The 19,160-nt window shown below is 37.9% G+C and overlaps 1 protein-coding gene across 3 annotated transcripts in view; it reads left to right on the top strand.

Annotated features, from left to right (window-relative positions):
• Positions 1-19,160, top strand: part of INO80 (INO80 complex ATPase subunit) — a 133,004-nt gene that overhangs the window by 62,449 nt on the left and 51,395 nt on the right. For all 3 annotated transcript variants that reach the window (XM_025883691.2, XM_025883689.2, XM_073876822.1), the window contains exons 18-24: positions 962-1,079; positions 2,034-2,119; positions 5,649-5,816; positions 6,029-6,162; positions 7,847-7,914; positions 8,610-8,703; positions 9,476-9,647. In XM_025883691.2, coding sequence (XP_025739476.1) covers positions 962-1,079; positions 2,034-2,119; positions 5,649-5,816; positions 6,029-6,162; positions 7,847-7,914; positions 8,610-8,703; positions 9,476-9,647 — 840 coding nt within the window. The remainder of the gene's footprint in view (positions 1-961; positions 1,080-2,033; positions 2,120-5,648; positions 5,817-6,028; positions 6,163-7,846; positions 7,915-8,609; positions 8,704-9,475; positions 9,648-19,160) is intronic.

Below are 19,160 nucleotides of genomic sequence, written 5' to 3'. Positions count from 1 at the left end.
TTGGTTTTATGTCTGCATTAAACAGAATGGTTCTAGCACAGAATAGAACTCTTTCCCATGCCCACCTGGAGCATTACTGCTCTGTACAAATTATAATCCCCACATAAAAGAAGAATTTGACCATAGCTTGCCCTAAATGGGTTTTTTGGGCATCATTCCTATTTTCTTATTCTCTGGCATAGGCAAATAAATTAATGTATTCCTTTGTATTTATGGAATAAATAGTGACCGCATTAGAAATGCTACCCATCTAATGCAGGGATGTTTTTATGATAGAATGAAAAAGTAATAATAATCTTTGGCACTGAGAGGAGCTAAAATTCCTTATTTAGAAAAGATAATTGAACATCTAGAACAGGGGTCAGAAAACTTTCTATAAAGAGCCAGATAGTAATTTTTTTTTAGATAGTAAATATTTTAGACTTTACAGGCGATATAGTTGCTATTGCAGCTGCTCAACCTTGCCATTCTAATGTGAAAGCAGCCATAGACGGTACATAAAGGAATAGGTGTAGCTATGTCCCACTAAAACTTTATTTATAAAAGTAGCTGGCAGACCAGCCTTGGCATCATAGGCCATAATTTACTGACCCCCAATTAAGAGTTATTATTAGCAAGTTATGCTACTTCAGATTGTGTTTGGTTATGAAATGGATTTTTTAAATATATAAGATCTTTAAAACTATCCCATTGCAAAATATGAGCAGGACTTGTACTTTCACACTTTGTTTGAAATGAATTGAAAAATAATCTCATTTTGCTCTAACATCTTAGAAAATAAGGGTTGGTTGATGAGGCATGTGCTTACACACTTCTTTTTCACCCACTTGCCCACACTTACAGCTGTTCCTAGACACAGACACACACACCTGCAACTTTCACTCTCTCCAAACCCTCATCATATCCTCACACACTGTCATTTTGTTTTCCTACAATTATTTCACATTTCTTCTGTTTCTAGCTCTGGGCTCTGCTACATTTTATTATGCCCACATTATTTGATTCACATGAGGAATTTAATGAATGGTTTTCCAAGGACATCGAGAGCCACGCCGAAAACAAATCTGCCATTGATGAGAGTGAGTGCTTTTATGAACTCTTTCTTTCTACCTATCAGTGTAGGCAACCACATAATTGAATATTTTCTTCTATGTAAAGAATTTTTCTTTCAGTATTCATAGAAGGATCTGCGGCGGGGTGGTGGGGAGGAGTTTTTTCTTTTATAAAGTAATTGTATTCTTTGTTCGTGTTTAAAAGAGCCACAAGGACTCATAGAGGTGATACTGCTGTACTGTTGCCCATTTAATCAAGGTAGAACAGGCAGAGTCCAAAAAGTACCACATTTTGGCTTATAGAATCCTCATTTTCCATGTAGATTCTGAAAAATTCCTATCAGAATTATATTCCTTATGGAATGAGGTAAGGTTTTTATTCTGTGATAAAAACAAATATGAGAGGGGTTATTTTTGTTATTTTCTTTCTATATTAGGATTTGTTTCTACTGTGAATATTTTAAAATTTATTTATCAATACTTTTGACCTTGTTGAATAATATAAGAGTTGCGAGGTGTTTATTACATTGATATGAACTGATATCTACCAACTATTAGAAAAGTCCTAAAGTAATTTCTTATATTACAATTTGTTAATTTGTTGACATACTTAGAAAAATGATTTTGGAGGAACACTGGGAGACCCAGATAGCTTCCATTCACCTATATGAGAACTGTTATTAATAAAATGATCTTAGAACACTCTAAGAGTGAATTCTAATAATAATACAGTGGTCCTTGTTGGTCTGAGTAAATGATAGAAAAATGCATTTGCCCTATAGACTATAGGCAGGTGCTATGAAAATTCAGACTCCTTGGTTTCCTACTTAACGAAAAGATTAAGTTTTAGTCTTCTTTCAGAGTTTCATTAGGCCAAAAGGTGTAAGAACAGTTTAGTGAGAGATGATCATGATATTTCTTTTGTTTGTGTTAAGTCAGTATAATGTATTATTTGTCGGGGGGGCCCTCCTGGCATTTCAGATCAACTCTCTCGATTACACATGATCTTGAAGCCATTTATGCTGAGGAGAATCAAGAAAGATGTAGAAAATGAATTGTCTGACAAGGTAAGGAAAGAAGACTTCATTAGTTTAAGCCTTAATAGACACGACCTTGGGGTTCCAGGATAAAAAAAAATGACTTGGTAAATGTTTAGTTGAAGGGTGATTAGTTTGAGAGAAGACCATTAAACTTGAGTGGATCAAAGAAGACTTAAAATGAGTCAAACAACCAAGGCAGGTAATATTTTTTCTTCTTTTTGTTTTATACTTTTTATTATAGTGAATTTCAGACATTACAAAAGTAGGAAAATAGTATAATGAATCCTCTTAAAACCACCATACAGCTTCAATAGTGATTAACTCATTTCCATCCCCATCCCTCTAGATTATTCTGAAGCATTTCCCAGATGTCTTTTATTTCATTTACAAATATTTTCATCTGTATCTCTAAAATATTTAGTCTTTTTTTTTAAGGATTTAGTCTTTTTAAAAATATATAACCGGACACCTGGGTGGCTCAGTTGGTTAAGCGACTGCCTTCGGCTCAGGTCATGATCCTGGAGTCCTGGGATCGAGTCCCACATCAGGCTCCCTGCTTGGCGGGGAGTCTGCTTCTCCCTCTGACCCTCTGACCCTCCTCCCTCTCGTGCTCTCTATCTCTCATTCTCTCTCTCTCTCAAATAAATAAATAAAATCTTTAAAAATATATATATATAACCATATATTATTACCCCTGCTAAAGGAGACAATAATCCCATTATACTATCACGTATCTAGTCATTGCTCAGCTATCCCCATTTATCTTTGTGTGTGTTTCTCTCTCTTCCCTCACTCTCTCTCCAACTTCTGTTCCCTGCCTCTCTCTTTCTCTGTTAAAGAATTAAAGATTTTTGGGGCGCCTGGGTGGCTCACTCGTTAAACGTCTGCCTTCGGCTCAGGTCGTGATCCCGGGATCCTGGGATCAAGCCCCGCGTCTGGCTCCCTGCTCTGCAGGAAGCCTGCTTCTCCCTCTCCCACTCCTCCTGCTTGTTTTCCCTCTCCCGCTGTGTCTCTCTCTGTCAAATAAATAAAATCTTAAAAAAAAAAAAAAAAAAAGATTTTGAAATCAGAATCCAAGCAAGGCCCACACATAGCATTTGGGTGATATGTGTCTTAATAAATCTTTTAGTCCCTCCCTACTTTTTTCCCTTGTTGAAGAAACCGAGTTACTTGTTCTATAGAGTTTCCCACATGTAGGATTTTGCTAATTGCATCATTTTGGTATTGTCTAACATGTTCTGTGGTCTCCTGTATTTCTGTAAACTAAGAATTAGATTTAGAAGTTTAATGTGCTTCGGGTTTTAATATTTTTTCCTCATACTAAGCCAATAATTTTGGTTTGTTGGGGTACCTGGCTGGCTCAGTCAGTGGAGCATACAATGCTAGATCTTGGGGTTGTGAGTTCAAGCCCCACATTTGACGTAGAGATTACTTAAAAATAAAATCTTAAATTAAAAATTTTTTTGGTTTATAAATATCTTTTTTTATTCTTACCAGACTTCTGTTGTTTTTTTTTCTTATCTCCTATGAGTCCTCTCCATATTCTCCTTTCTTCCTTTTTTCCTCCCAGTTCTTCAGAGTTTTCCCCCATCTTCCATAGATTCTACCTGTTTCTCACAATTCTACTCTCTACCTAAAAGTCATCTTTCAGTGTTCTTGATAATATCAGGAGGTTCTCCTCTATCACTGCCAAAAGGTTAGATTATTTTGAAATTAGTAACTCTCCTTGAAAGATTGTGGTGGGGATGTACACCTTTAAAGTGAGGGATACCTTTGTACCTTTGTTTTATTTATTTTTAAGAAATCTTGATGACTGTTTTGTGAAACTGGCTGATTATAACTAAATAGCAGTGTTGCACAGATATACCTGATAGAAGGAAAATACTTTATAAAACAATGAATCTTTTTATATCAGAAAGGGCTTAAAAAATGATAGCAGTGTCATAATTTCTGTTACTTGGTCATCAGTACAGAGATGATCAGAGGATGTAGTATGGTTTAATCACTGTGCATAGTATTTTCCTTAAGATTTCTTAAACATCAGTATTGTTTCTAATCTATTTTTAAGTAATAGATTTCTTTATTAAACTCTAATTGCTTGCTAGCCATTGGTATATAAAGATATAGTGTCCAGGTTCCATTCAGATTTCCAAGAGAGATGAATACATAACTAACTAATATTGTATCATAAGAGAGAGTGATTGTCGCTTGTGTTCCCTCTCTCACTGTGTCTCTCTCTGTCAACTAAATAAATAAAATCTTAAAAAAAAAAAAGAGAGAGTGATTGTCTATGTGAAGTATAATGGGAAGACAGATAAGAGAGTAATTCTGTTAGGGAAGGTTAGAGAAGGCATCAAAGCAGAGATGACATGTGAGCTAGGTCTGGAATAATGAATTGGCATTTATTAGGAAAATATGATAAGGAAGCAGATGCTAGGCAACAAGAGCAAGGTGAACAAAGGTGGAGCAACATTCAAATATGATGCAGCATGTCTAGCAAACATTACTCAGAGCATTGTTGCTAGGGTATATAGGAGGACATGGTGATGAGGAGACTGGGACAGTAGGGTTGGTTAGAGTATGGGAAACTTCTCTGCCTACCAGAGAATTTTTAGTATGTTAATATAGGCAATAAATGTACATTGAAGTTTTTTCAGCAGCTGGAATCACCTTATAAGATTAGTATGGAAAGTTTCTTAGACCCAGTAAAGACTGTAGGCAGGAAGACACTCCCCCTGACCGCCCCCAGATAGTAGCAGTCTAGATTAGGTATGATGAGAGTCTGCAGTAAGACAATGAGAGTGGTCAGAAAGGATGATAATTAGAGGTTAATTTCCAGGTGGATTTGAGGGACTTAAGAAATGATAGAACATGGGCATGAGAAAGAAAGAAAAATCAGAGCTGGTTGAAATTTCTTTTTGGGTAACTGAGTGGTAATGCTGTTAACCAATTTAGTAAATTATAGAAAAGATTTTTTTTTTTCCCTACTGACTCTCTGAGTGGTACCATTACAGTGGGTAGCTGAAAATGTGCTGGGAAATAAATAAAATCTTAAAAGAAAAAGAAAAGGGGCGCCTGGGTGGCTCAGTCGTTAAGCAACTGCCTTTGGCTCAGGTCATGATCCCAGGGTCCTGGGATTGAGCCTCGCGGCGGGCTCCCTGCTCAGCAGGGAGCCTGCTTCTCCCTCTGCCTGTTTCTGTCTCTCATGAATATAAATAAATAAAATCTGAAAAGAAAAGAAAAGAAAATATGGGGCTAGGAATGGCAGGGAAAATATTTTTGCAAGTCACTGCAATGGATAGCAGTTGGTGCTATTGAAAATGGAAACGATTTCTCAGGGACAGCATATAAAGTGAGTGACAGGGAAGAGCATCAAGAAAAGAATATTTTTCTGGATAATTAGCCACATCCCAAGCTTATAGAGATACTGAGTTTCTAGAGATACGTATATTGTCTGTTCAGTCATAATCTGGCTTGCATGTGTTTCCTAGGCTGATACTGATTTCTCTTAGAAACTGGTTTTCAAAATATAAATGTTGTCCTTACTGATTTTTAGATTGAGATTCTGATGTATTGCCAACTGACCAGCCGACAGAAGCTTCTATATCAGGCACTAAAGAACAAAATTTCTATTGAGGATTTATTGCAGTCTTCTATGGGTTCTACCCAGCAAGCACAGACCACCACCAGCAGCCTCATGAATCTGGTCATGCAGTTTAGGAAGGTAAGATTTTAGGTCAGCTGCCTTGGAGTTGTCTCATTAACCCATTTCAAGAAAAAGGCTCTAACCTTGGTCAGATAAAGACTATTAAAGAGAAATGAAATGAGAAAGTACACGTTCACAAAAGCAAACATTCAGGGTTTGGGATTCCCCATGATTTCCGAGAGTGATGTCTGCATGTGACAGTGGTGTCTTGTCATTTTCCTTCCTCTTAGGTGTGTAATCACCCAGAGTTATTTGAACGACAAGAAACTTGGTCTCCATTTCATATTTCCCTAAAGCCATACCAGATTTCAAAGTTTATCTACCGTCATGGACAGATCAGGGTCTTCAACCATTCACGAGACAGGTGAGCACATATTAATATCTGTTCACTCTAACGTGTTTTTGTAATTTGGGGTTTTGTGGCTTAATGATTTTGGGGGTTTAGTGGAGAGTGTTTGAGTTCCCCAACAATGAGGTATTTAAGTATAGGGTGGACACCTATTTATTGAGGAACGTTGTGGTGTAGGGATCTGTGCAGTATCGGGGTTTAATTGGATGACCTTAATAGCTCTAGCCACTTCTGGTTGCTTTTCTGATTGAGAAATGTGCATGTGTGTGCAAATATGTACTTGTACCAAGAGAGATCATCATGTCTCTGCTTTAGTACTGAAATTGTTTTGCGGTGGGTTATTTTATACTTGGAATAGCACTTGTGGGAGAACTGATTGGATTTCAGATTAATCAAATTTACCTTCCTGCCAAAATCAGCAGTGACAGATTTGGTTAAAGGTGAAGTGGTTGTTAATATAATATGCTAGAGACCAATTCCATTCAGAAAATGTGTATAGGTCCATTCTGCACTTGGGAATGAGGCTATCCCTGGCTTCTGGATTTTTTTTTAACAAGCTCCCAAAGGATTCTTGTGCACATCAACATTTGAGAATCATGGATTTAGAAAGTTCCCTCTGGGGCGCCTGGGTGGCTCAGTTGGTCGAGTGACTGCCTTTGGCTCAGGTCATGATCCTGGAGTCCCGGGATCGAGTTCCCATATCGGGCTTCCTGCTCAGCGGGGAGTCTGCTTCTCCCTCTGACCCTCTTTCCTCTTGTGCTCTCTGTCTCTCATTTTCTCTCTCTCAAATAAATAAATAAAATCTTTAAAAAAAAAAAAAGTTCCTTCTGTAGAGAAATAATATAAGCAGCTTTACCAAAGTAATCAACAATATTTAGCCTAATGAAACTGAAGTTGAGATATATTTCTTAGTTTAATTTATTTTTTTTTTAAGATTTTATTTATTTGACAGCGAGAGACACAGCGAGAGAGGAGACACAAGCAGGGGGAGTAGGAGAGGGAGAAGCAGGCTTCCTGCTGAATAGGGAGCCCGATGCGGAGCTCGATCCCAGGACCCTGGGATCATGACCTGAGCCGAAGGCAGACGCTTAACGACTGAGCCACCCAGGCGCCCCTTGGGTTTAATTTTAAGACTTCTCTGTTTGTGGGGCACCAGGGTGATTCAGCCGATTATGTGTCCCAACTCTTGATCTCAGCTCAGGTCATGATCGCAGGGTCATGGGATCAAACCCCACGTCAGGCTCCCCGCTCAGCTAGGAGTTTGCTGGAGATTCTCTCCCTCTCCCTCTCCCCCAGCCCCTGCTCTCACTCTCTCTCTCTCTCTCTCTAAAATAAATAAATATTAAAAAAAAAAATAGTCTGTGATAGCTCCAGACTATTACTCAACTAGATGGGCAGGGGGAAACAGACCAGAGCTATAGTGCTGTTTGTTTCATATGGTATATGGTAACTTACAGCTTTGTATTGTGATTCTCTGAAATGAAATGAGACCACTTTGAACTTGTATTATATTCTTTTATCTATTAATTACTTAGTACTGTCTAACATTTATGCCATGATTTTTGCCAGGTAATAAGGCAACAGACCTCTTAAATGTAGAAAACAGTTTGAAATCTAAAAGATTCTTTTTAGTTTTGGACCTCTAATCTAGTTCCCAGTATTTTTATATTTGGATTTATTTTATTTACTGATTTTACAGGTGGTTAAGGGTTCTTCTTTCTCCATTTGCACCAGACTATATCCAGCAGTCTCTCTTTCACAGAAAAGGTAGGTGTTTTGATTTTTGGGAAGGAAATTATGCCAGGGTTTACCAGAATGGTCTTTGTTTTGCTGAATGACTGATATTCAGCTAGCAATGGTTTTGCCTGCATGTTGGATCTTAATAAGTCTTGATAAACTTTAAGTAAATTAGTTCTCTTCATCTATAGATGCTATGATTTGTGGCTGTAACAGGAAGCAATTAAAAATTATTAATTGACCTTCCATCTTTATTTTTTACCTGCCTCTTAAGAGTTTCTTACACCCTTGAAACTTGACAGAGACGATGCTGGACTTTCATTAATGTGACTTAGTTCCTTCCTCCTTAGTCTAAGGGAAAGGAGCAGCTTACCTTTGAGCATTGTCCATGGTATTAAGGCAAAGTTTCAGAATCTCTAACTCTATACTTTTCTTTTTCTTTCCATGATAAAAAGAGAAAGGTGATTAGCCAAAGATCCAAAAAGCCCAAAGGTAGTTGATGAGCCACTCCACTCTGATCCATGTATGCCAGATCTCATAGGTCTGCCTCTCCCACTTGCAATTGTAGTACAAAAATATGACACCCTGACTTCCATCATAGTGGCTGGGTTGAAACCTTTAGATATCTTTTCATTCTTAAATAAAAAGACAGCAGTTTAGTAGCTTTAGTTGACTATTATCTCTTGGCTTAGTGTTGGGTTTAACTTTGTCCCTTGATATTCCAGGTGTTAATGAAGAAAGCTGTTTCTCCTTCCTTCGCTTTATTGATGTATCTCCAGCAGAAATGGCAAACCTCATGCTTCAGGGACTTTTGGCCAGGTGAGAAGTTTGCTTAATTTGATGAGAGAGCAGTTGGGAATAAACAGGGAGAGAGTTTGAACTGTGAAACTAAATACTTAATATTGTATTATCTTAGCAAGCCCCTTATTTTTTTCTTGTTAAGAGTAAAAATTTTTATAAGGGAATTATAATTTTCTTTTGATCATTTAATAATTGCATGATGCTTCATGATATACCTTAAGTAAAAATTATTTAGGCTCTACCCCCAAATGCTACCAGAAGGTCTTTAAGTCTCCTTAATTTCTAGTTAGTCTCCTATGTTGTATTTGCTTCTGCAGGCAGAGAATGGCTAGTGAGTCCTTTACTTGGTAGTGATTACAGCGTAGCCTGCCTTAACTATTCTGGGAAACTTAGTTCTGTGTTCTTTTCCTTTGGAATAATGGTTTTCACTTACGTTATTATTTTGTATTTATGTAATAAACAGTGATCTTGTTAGAAAAGGCTGTCTCCCTAATATGAGGATGTTTTTATAATAGAATTTTTGTGATAGAGTTAAATATTCTTTAACACTGAGTGGAGCTTTATGGAGGCTTTTAGTTTTCGTAGTAGCAAACCAAGTCATGCCAAAGACAGAATTTATAGAAGAAAAGTGTGAAATGGCCTTATCTGAAAGTAGAAAAGAACTGTTTCTAAAATGCTCAAGATGTACAAAAGAGACACGTGAATGAAAGACAAGGTTCCTCACTGCTCTGAACTACCCTCAAACCTCCATGGAGCACTGAATAAGCATGTCTGCTGTGGTCTGTTTCAGATGGTTAGCTCTTTTCCTGTCTCTGAAAGCCTCCTACAGGCTCCATCAGCTGCGCTCCTGGGGAGAGCCAGAAGGGGAGAGCCAGCAGAGATATCTGAGAAACAAGGATTTCCTTCTTGGGGTTAATTTTCCACTCTCCTTTCCCAACCTTTGCAGCTGCCCTTTGTTAAAGGTAAGCACTTACTTCACCATCAGCTGTCCGTGGTAGTACTCACTTCCCTTCTCTTTGCGTCAGTAAAAGTAATAATAAAGTCAGTGATGGCCTTGTGGAGCCACAAAATCCTAGAGGAGTGGGAGCAGTGTACTGAGTTATAACTTACTATCATTTCATAGACATTTTGTATGTGTATGGATACATAAATATATATACATACATATATATAGTGCATGTTTGTGCATGTGTGTATATTTAATATGTATTTTGTATATAACTTTACTGTAAATTACATGGAATTTAAATATACAACTCTTTTGAAATTATCCATGTGGATATACTTAACATAACTACTAGATTATACCTAGATTAAGGTATAGAACATTTCCAGCACCTAGAATTCTCCCTCATGCATCTTCCCATTTAATACCTCCTCCATTTCAGAACAAACCAACAAAACAATTATTCTATCACCACAGATTATTTTTGCCTGGTTTTGACCTTAATGTAAATGGAATTATCCAGTATGTGCACTTTTGTGTCCAGCTTCTTTCCCTCAATATTATGTCTGTGAGATTCATCCATGTTGCATTGTAGCATTCTTTTGTAATACTATGAAGTATTCCATTGTCTGAATAGACCACAATTTATTAACCTGTGCTACTGTTGGTGGATTTTTAGGTTGCTTCCATTTGAGGGCTACTGTAAATAAAAGTGCATTGCATATTCTTGTACATGTCTTTTGGTAAATGTAAACACTAATTTCTTTGGGGTTTATATCTAGGAATGAGATTGCTGTATCATCAGGTATATGTATGTTTAGATTTAGTAGCCCCTTCCAAGCCTTTTTCCAAAATGGTTTTAGAAATTTACACTCCTACTCAAAATGTGAGAAGTTGCTGCTGTTCATCATCCTTGCCTATACCTGATATTGTCCGTCCCATTTTGTTGCATTTGTAGTGTTACCTCATTATCTCAATTTTAAATTGCATTTCCATGAAAAATAATGATGTTGAACACTTTTTCATATAATTGTTCTGGCCATTGTAGAGTAGGTAAGAGGGAAAGTGACAGGAAATAACATTATAGATGTAGGTCCAGATCATAAGGACATCATCAGGTCTTGCAAGGATTTGGATTTTATTCAGGTTGAAATGGGAAACACTGGAGAGTTTTGAAAAGAGATTTGTGTATTTATATGTTATAGTCCTTCAAGAAAATTAAAAGTTAAGAAGGCAGGGCATTTTCCTTGTGTCCTTTAAAAAATTTAATGGGTCATTAGTCTTATAGTTAATTGCTTTTGAATCCTGGATATTCTTTGGTGGGATCTGGTATTTGCCCTCTGTACACTGAAGAACTCATATGACTTCCTTCTGTTTTCCAAATTGGTTTCTCAAGTATTGCTCCATGTGCTTTTTTGGACTCTGGAGAGAAGATCGGTAATGCCAAAAGGAGAATAGAATTAGCTTCCAGTCCTGTTGGAATAATGTAGTCAATGGTGACGGGGTGACTTCTGTCTGGTGAAATACTGCTGTAACTGGTCAAGAGTTGCTTAACTTCCTATAGACTGGTCCACCTACGTTTGGTAATTTATATTACTATAGTTATAAGTTGATGCTAGTTTGTTTTGTTTTAAAGATTTTATTTATTTATTTGATAGAGCAAGAGAGCACAAGCAGGGGGAACAGTAGAGGGAGAGGGAGAAGCAGTTCCCCGCCAAGCAGGGAACCCGATGCGGGGCTCGATCCCAGGACCCTGGGATCATGACTTGAGCCAAAGGCAGACGCTTAACCATCTGAGCCACCCAGGTGCCCCAGGTTGTTGCTAGTTTTACTTTTGGTACAGGAAGCACCATTCTCCTAAGGGTTTATTATGCCTTCTTATGTAGATACCTGCAACTGTCTTAACACTCAAAGATCCTCTTTCCCTTATTTGTATTCTTCTGCTTTCTGAAAATACAGTAGTATGTTCATTGTATTTGTTCAGTGAGGTCCTTATATCAATTAATGAATTTCCTGAGAAATTCAGATGTGGGTCATGTGCCTTATGGGAAGTTGGTAGTGAAATCTGTAAGGTTATCTAATTGAAGTTAGATTCACTTTCACTTCCTCTTTAATTTTATTTCATGTTGTGAATGGACATTTGCTCTCATAGGGGCTTACCATGTACACAACCAGTAGGTCAAGGGTAGCTGAAAGGTAATTCTGTGTATGTAGAAACACTGCTCTGCTTTTGGTCTCATCATCCTCATCTCCAACATGTATATATTAAAATATCAACCACGCAGTGTATTTTGTCAGGGTTTGTTGATCTGTTATAAGAAATTGTTGCTTTCAACTAAGCAGAATGGTCTTTATATGTTATCTAGCCTCAAAGATTGACCTAACTTCTGAATAAAGAATTACTTTGTTGAGACTCCATGTGTAACAATTAATAAAAGTATAATAAAGCCATTATATCTGTGGCTTTTGAAGTGTGACTATAACTCAAGAATGTTTAAGAATATTTTTTATCACCACCTGGTAAGTATGTAGATACACGAAATACTACATATATATACATAAATTTTTATAACAAAATATTCACAAGACTGTACTTAACCTTCATGTACAATGTACTCTGAATTTTTTTAGTTCTTTTTTTCCTTTATGTTAGTTAGAACCCACTAAAAAATGATTTCATGACCCTCACTAATCACAGTTTGAAAAATACAGCATTATATGACCTCATAATATTAGAATAGTCAGAGGACTAGATACATAGAGTCACCATGTAGAAGATTCTGGATCATTCTTTTTAATAGTCAAAAGAATGAAACTGACATTTGGAACTTAAGGAAGAGTCTCACTTTCAGAAATTGCTCAGAGAGCTGAATGCCATTTCACTGTGTAGTTATCCTGACTTGTAGTTAGTAGTCAAGGTCCATCTCTGTCTTAGTATATTCTGGTATTTACCTGTTATATCCCTGGTATTCAAAGATTGTATAAATAATTTTGAAAGAACCCAGCCGATCCAAACTTGAGCAAAGTAGTTTATTATGGGAACTGTCCCCCCAAGAATGGCTTTGTTAGAATGTGCCTGCCACCACTACTGTCCTGTTTCTCACACTGGTTTCTCTGAACTGAGTTTTTCTTTTCTTTTCTTTTTTTTTCAAGATTTTACTTATTTATTTTACAGGGAGAGACACAGCAAGAGAGAGAACACAAGCAAGGGGAGTGGGAGAGGGAGAAGCAGGCTCCCCACTGAGCAGGGAGCCCGAAGTGGGGCTCGATCCCAGGACCCTGGGATCATGAACTGAGCTGAAGGCAGACGCTTAATGACTGAGCCAGCGAGGCACCCCTGAACTGAGTTTTTCTTATTCAAGAAACATTTATCTAGGGGCGCCTGGGTGGCTCAGTTGGTTAAGCAACTGCCTTTGGCTCAGGTCATGATCCTGGAGTCCCGGGATCGAGTCCCACGTCGGGCTCCCTGCTCAGCAGGGAGTCTGCTTCTCCCTCTGACCCTCTTCTCTCTCGTGCTTTCTCTCTCTCATTCTCTCTCTCAAATAAATAAATAAAATCTTTAAAAAATAAAAATAAATAAATAAAATAAAATAAATTGACAAAAATGGGTTTTTTAAAAAGAAAACATCAAATATTAGTTAACAGTGCTAAGACTTCAGTGTAATAATTATCTGTTGTGCTGATGTTTAAGTTTTTCGGTTGGTTTTAAATATAAGGTCTTGGGCTCTTATGTGTGGGATAAATTCATCATGTTTGCTTTGTGCCTATCATTCCTGATAAGACTTGTTTGCTGTTTTTGAGGCCTAAAAAAACCACTTCTGGCATTGTTAATATAATTTACAAATCCTGTGGAAGACCACTTTGTTTAAATAGGGATCCTGCTACTGTGGAATCAAGAGTTTTTTGTTTTCACAGGAAATAGACTTATACCTAACCATGCTTACTATTTTCAGTAAATGTCCTGACAGTATAACTTGAGATATTTGCTGTAATTCAAATGGTGAATTACAAACTTAGGAAGGATGAGAAAAGTCTTGAAAGATTAGAAAAGGACTGACATAATTGTGGAGTCCATCTTTAAAGATTGTGGGGGTAGGAAGAAAATTCGTGAGTGATAACCAGTACCCTAACGAAGTTATTAGGGAAGTTAAAAAAAATTTTTTTTTCTAACAATTAATTAGCAACTATTTGAACTCATGATTCTAAAAAGCAGCTATCTTGATTCTGAAAAAAATGAGCATTTGCTTTGCTTTAGTAGACAACAAGCCAAGTAGATTAGGAGAGAAATAATAAGTATAGCATATAAAACTTTTTATATCTTGTCTTTTGTTGCCTTGGCTGTCCTTCTAGAGATATTAACATGCATATAGGAAAGTGCATAAATCATAAGTGTACATACAGCTGAGTTACTTCACAATCAGTACTGGAACTCTACTACAGAAGTCCCTTGTGTCCACTTTCATTCACTTTTCCTCTCCACTGCCTTGCCTTCCCAAGAGTTACTGTGGGCAAATATTTGGGTGATTTCTAGTTTCTGTTGTTACAGATACTACTGTTGTATTACTGTACACATCTTTTAGTGAAAATTCAAACAGTTGCACCAGTGTTTTCACTATCATTAACAGCGTATGAGAGGTTCTGGTTGTTCCACATTCTTGCCAGAATGTTGTATTATTTGTTCATTTTAGCAGCCTTTCTTTGTGGCTTTAAATTACATTTCCCTTATGAATAATGATACTAAATACCTTTCCTAATGCTTATTAGCCATTTGGATAACCTCCTTTATGAATTCTTATTCAAGATATTGCTTATTTTTCTATGAGGCTGTCTGTTTTTGTAGTGATTTGTAGCCCTTCTGTATTGCAGATTATCTTCTACTCTGGAGCTTACTTTTGCACTCTCAGTGGTGTCTTTTGTTAAATAGTTATATTTTTGTGTCCTGTTGAAGAAATCTTTGCCTGTATACAAAGGTTATGAAGATTATCCTCTGTATTTTTCTCCATAAGTTTTTTTTATTTACCTTTCACATTCCAATCTACAGAGAATTGTGGTGGTTTTTTAGTCTGTGGTAAGGATTGTCTTTTTTTTTTTTTTTTTATGTGCATATAGATAGAGATTTTACCCAGCTCTGTTTATTGAAAAGACCATCCTTACTGCCCTCAGCATCACTTTTGCAAGATAGGTAGCTGTACATGTTTGGATCTGTTTCTGGCCTCTTTTCTGTTCCATTGGTCCATTTGTCTATGCTTGAACCAGTACCACCCTGTATGAACTATAGCTTCATAATAAGTTGATCTCTGGTAGCACAGATTTTCTAGCTTCATCTTCCTTCAGTATTGCCTTGGCTGTTCTTAGCTCTTTGCATTCTTACGTAAATTTTAGAATCATCTCATAAATCTTATTTTAAACTCTTCAACATTGTAGATATATAGGCCACTGGTCCCCACATTTTTTGGTTATACCCCCGTTACTAAAATATGTTTAATCCATTTTGACTATACCTGTGTATTTTTTTCTTTAAAATGATACACTTAGCCTAACCTGTTAATATTATTTACCTTGTGAATCTTGTATATGAAGCTTTCTTTGTAGACCACTAGTCTGGATAGTAAAGAAAGCCTAATTGAGTAAGGAATGGTGATAAAGGGGAGGGCCCAGTATTTACTGGGGGAAGTACTCCTTTTTCTTAACACACCCTTCTCTCTTTCTTCATGCTGTGTTTTTTTTTTTCTTAAGATTTTATTTATTTATTTGACAGACACAGAGAGAGAGGGAACACAAGCAGGCAGAGTGGGAGAGGGAGAAGCGGGCTCCCTGGGGCTCGATCCCAGGACCCTGGGATCATGACCTGAGCCGAAGGCAGACGCTTAACGACTGAGCCACCGAGGCGCCCCTCTTCATGCTGTTTTTAATTGTTCAATACCAAGGCCATTTGGAGTAAATGGGTGCATCAATCTATATGTCAGAAGAACTTATTGATTGAATGAATCTCTGGTGGTAGAATTTGGTATTGGCTTAATGATCAGGGGTTCTCTGATGCTCCTTTTTTCTGCTGGTCAGACTACCTTTAGAATCACCTCCTCTCAATGTCAGTCTACTCCCACAGAGAGCATATATAATTAATGTTGTTTACCAACCTGTTAGCAGTGTCTGCTGTGGGCAAGGTGTGTTAACAATCAGGGTCCCTGCTTTCTGGTTTGAGAAGTCATTCATGCATGTAGTAAAAACACACAAACTTAAAAAGACTTTATTTTTTTAAAGATCTATTTATTTGAGAGAAGGAGAGCCTGGGGTGGGGTGGGGGCTTGCAGAGGGAGGGAGAGAGAATCTTGAGCAGACTCCCGGCTGAGTGTGGAGCCGGACACAGGGCTCAGTCTCACGGCCCTGACATCATGACCTGAGCCAATACCAAGAGTTGGACGCTTAACCAACTAAGCCACCCAGGCGCCTCTTAGAAAGACTTTAAAAACAAAAATGACTCAAGAATTGAAAGAAGACATAATTAATTGCCAGATTGGTGGTGGATGATTAGTGGTAAAGTTCAGAATGGAAAATCACCTTAGATTGAAATGGACAAAGAAGTTTTTATAGAAATGGTGTTATTTTATGTTTTTTTAATTTTATTTATTTATTAGAGGGAGAGGGAGAAGCAGGCTCCCAGCTGAGCAAGGAGCCCGACGTGGGGCTTGATCCCAGGACCCTGAGATCATGACCCAAGCCCAAGGCAGATACCTAACCAACTGAGTCACCCAGGTGCCTAAAATGGTGTTAAGTTGGACTTTGAGTGATAGGGATCTGGGTAGGAGGAAGGATATTCCAAGTTAAACACTGGAGCTAAACAAAAGAAAGGGCTAGAAAGGTAAGTTGTAGGAGTCTTTAAATGCCACTCTCTTGGGGTTTAGATATTAAACCAGGAGTTTCAGCCTCTTTTTGTCTTGTGTTGTTACATAGATGCTATCATTGTAGTCTTGGGGAAATAAACTTTTGGTGGCTACTGTTGAGCCATTGGAAGGAGTAATCTGATAGCCAGTTTCACGAAGGCCATTTAATCACTCAGATCACTAAGCACACCAGTGGGGATCTCGGTCATTGGTATTTGATGAAGATTAATCTCAGAGTGCGGTGTCATGAAAGATGAGACACCAGGGGTCCATATTAAGGAGTCTGTTAAACAAGGTTGCAAGTATCAGGTACTAAGGACTCAACAGAAATGGTAGTAACTGAAAATTATAGAGAAAGGGTCAATGGGGCTCTTGGATGGCACAGATGGTTAAGCCCCCAACTCTTGATTTCTGCTTGTCATATCAGAGTCATGAGATCAAGCCCCATGCGGAGTCTACTTAAGACTCTCTCTTCCTCTTCCTCTGCCTGCCCCCAGAAAAAATAAATAAATCTTAAAGAAAGGGTCAAGGGACTCTGATTGATTTGGTATGGATGAGCATTGTCAGTGAAGGAATCACTTCTGAAACCCAGAGTTCAAGAGAAGATCCAAGAGAATGATAAATTCTATATTAAGTTTAAAGCAAATACACAGGGATGAGATTAGTAGCTTTTGTTGTTGTGAGTTTAGATAGAACACAGAAGGCCCAGATGCAGGGATTTACAGGGAGAGAGATTCTAGTTAGAAAGTGTGAAGAGCACATGAAGTGTGCAATGAAGTGTGACAGTTAAAAAGAAGAATAGGGAGGTATTTAAGGAGGGACACTGGGTTTAAGTCAAAGTTGAATTTGTAGGGGAGAGGAGACTCATTTGAAGACTAAAATGGAAAAAGCCCACAAAGAAGGAAATTGAACATGCAAGAGAGATAATTGGTGGGATTGCAAAGTGGTTAACTACCCTTTTTATATGGTAGAAAACTCCAGTGAATACTGGTAAAATGGTATTAATGGAAATTAGTTAATGGAAAGGTACTCTCTACCACAAAGAAAGTTTTACTATTTCTGGAAGCTCTGAAACTAAGCTTAACATGAAAAAAGAAAGTGTTGGGGCGCCTGGGTGACTCAGTCATTAAGCCTCTGCCTTCTGTTCAGGTCATGATCCCAGGGTCCTGGGATCGAGCCCTGCATCAGGCTCCCTGCTCCATGGGAAGCCTGCTTCTCCCTCTCCCACTCCCCCTGCTTAAGTTCCCTCTCTCGCTGTGTCTCTCTCTGTCAAATAAATAAACTCTTTAAAAAAAAAAAAAAAAGTGTTACTAAGTTCTGTCATTTTATTTTTTATTTTTATTTTTTTATCATTCCTTTTTCTTCCCCAAGTGAGAACACAATTCAGGTGTTTGGACATTTTGTATAGTCCCTCTTGTCTTTGTGGTCTTGCACACAAAAAAGTAAATGTTTCCTGAATGCCTTAATAGTGGTGCTTTGTATTTGTGTTGGTTTTGCCTTTGGAACTTGGTGTGTATTCTCATTTGAGGGAATGTCCCCCAGCCTAAAATTATAACATCAGTATTTAAAATAGAATTTGTGAAGAGTTCTAACATTCCCTTGGAGGTTAAGAAATGTGGGATTGGTAACTTGTTTGAGCACTCATTGATTTTATTGTATGTCAGTTATTTTAGCCCTGCAGTTTCTGTTGATCAGGAACTTGGGAGCAACTTAGGTAGGTGGTTCTAGCTCAGAAAACTTACAAAAGTTCCCGTCAGCTAAGGTTACAGTTATTTGAAAGATTGACTAGAGCCATAGGATCTACTTCCAAAGTAGCTTATATACATGCCTAGGAAATTGATGCTGGCTATTGGCTGGAGGCCTCAGTTCCTTGCTGTGTGGACTTTTCCATGGGGCTGCTTGCATATCATGACATGGCAGCTGGCTTTCCCCAGGGTAAGTGATGGGGGCGGTGGGTGGGGCGCGAGTAAGGAAGGCACAGTGCCTTTTATGATCTAGTTTTGGAAGTCATGCTAGGAGAGGGGAAGGAACTAGGTTCTGCCTTTTGAGGAGAAAGTTACCGAAGAATTTCTGAACATACCTTAAAATGACCATAGCCTCTTACTACTGGGCTGATACCTTTATATTAGTTATTTCATTATAAAGTTTGTTTTGGTATTTCTAGTTCTGAGATTTTGGCCTAGGCTATTGATGGGTTCTGACTGTGACATCATAAAAGTTCTTAAATTGATTAAAGGATGTTGGTATCTCTCCCTGCACTCTGTGTCACTCATCTTGTTCACAATTTTATTAGCCACAGCAAACTTCAGCTGGGGAGGGTATTAAATACAGGAGAATGTCTGGCTTTCATCTTAAGCAGGAATTCATTGCTCATAAGCTCTAAGTCCTTGCAAGCAAAATTTTTTTCATTGCAGTCTGTGTTGTATTCTGTATCTTGCATGTTCATTTGATTTGCCAGCTTAATTCTGATTATGTAACCTTGATTATTTATGAAGAGATGCTATTTCTCCAGCTCTCTGCTTTGCTTTCTTTTGTGGTCCTAAAAAGTGGAATAGGCTCATTTTACTACGCAAAGTAAATACAAATTTTGTTTCAAAGTTTTAATGGAAGTGGGGCACCTGGCTGGCTCAGCCAGTGGAGCATGCCAC

The sequence above is a fragment of the Callorhinus ursinus genome, unplaced genomic scaffold (genome assembly GCF_003265705.2).
Source record: "Callorhinus ursinus isolate GAN/ISIS: 27379988/994484 unplaced genomic scaffold, GSC_fseal_2.0 scaffold25, whole genome shotgun sequence".
In the NCBI taxonomy this organism is placed as follows: Eukaryota; Metazoa; Chordata; class Mammalia; order Carnivora; family Otariidae; genus Callorhinus; species Callorhinus ursinus.
The sequence above is the reverse complement of the archived record's forward strand: the minus strand, read 5'-3'. Positions and strand labels throughout refer to the sequence as shown.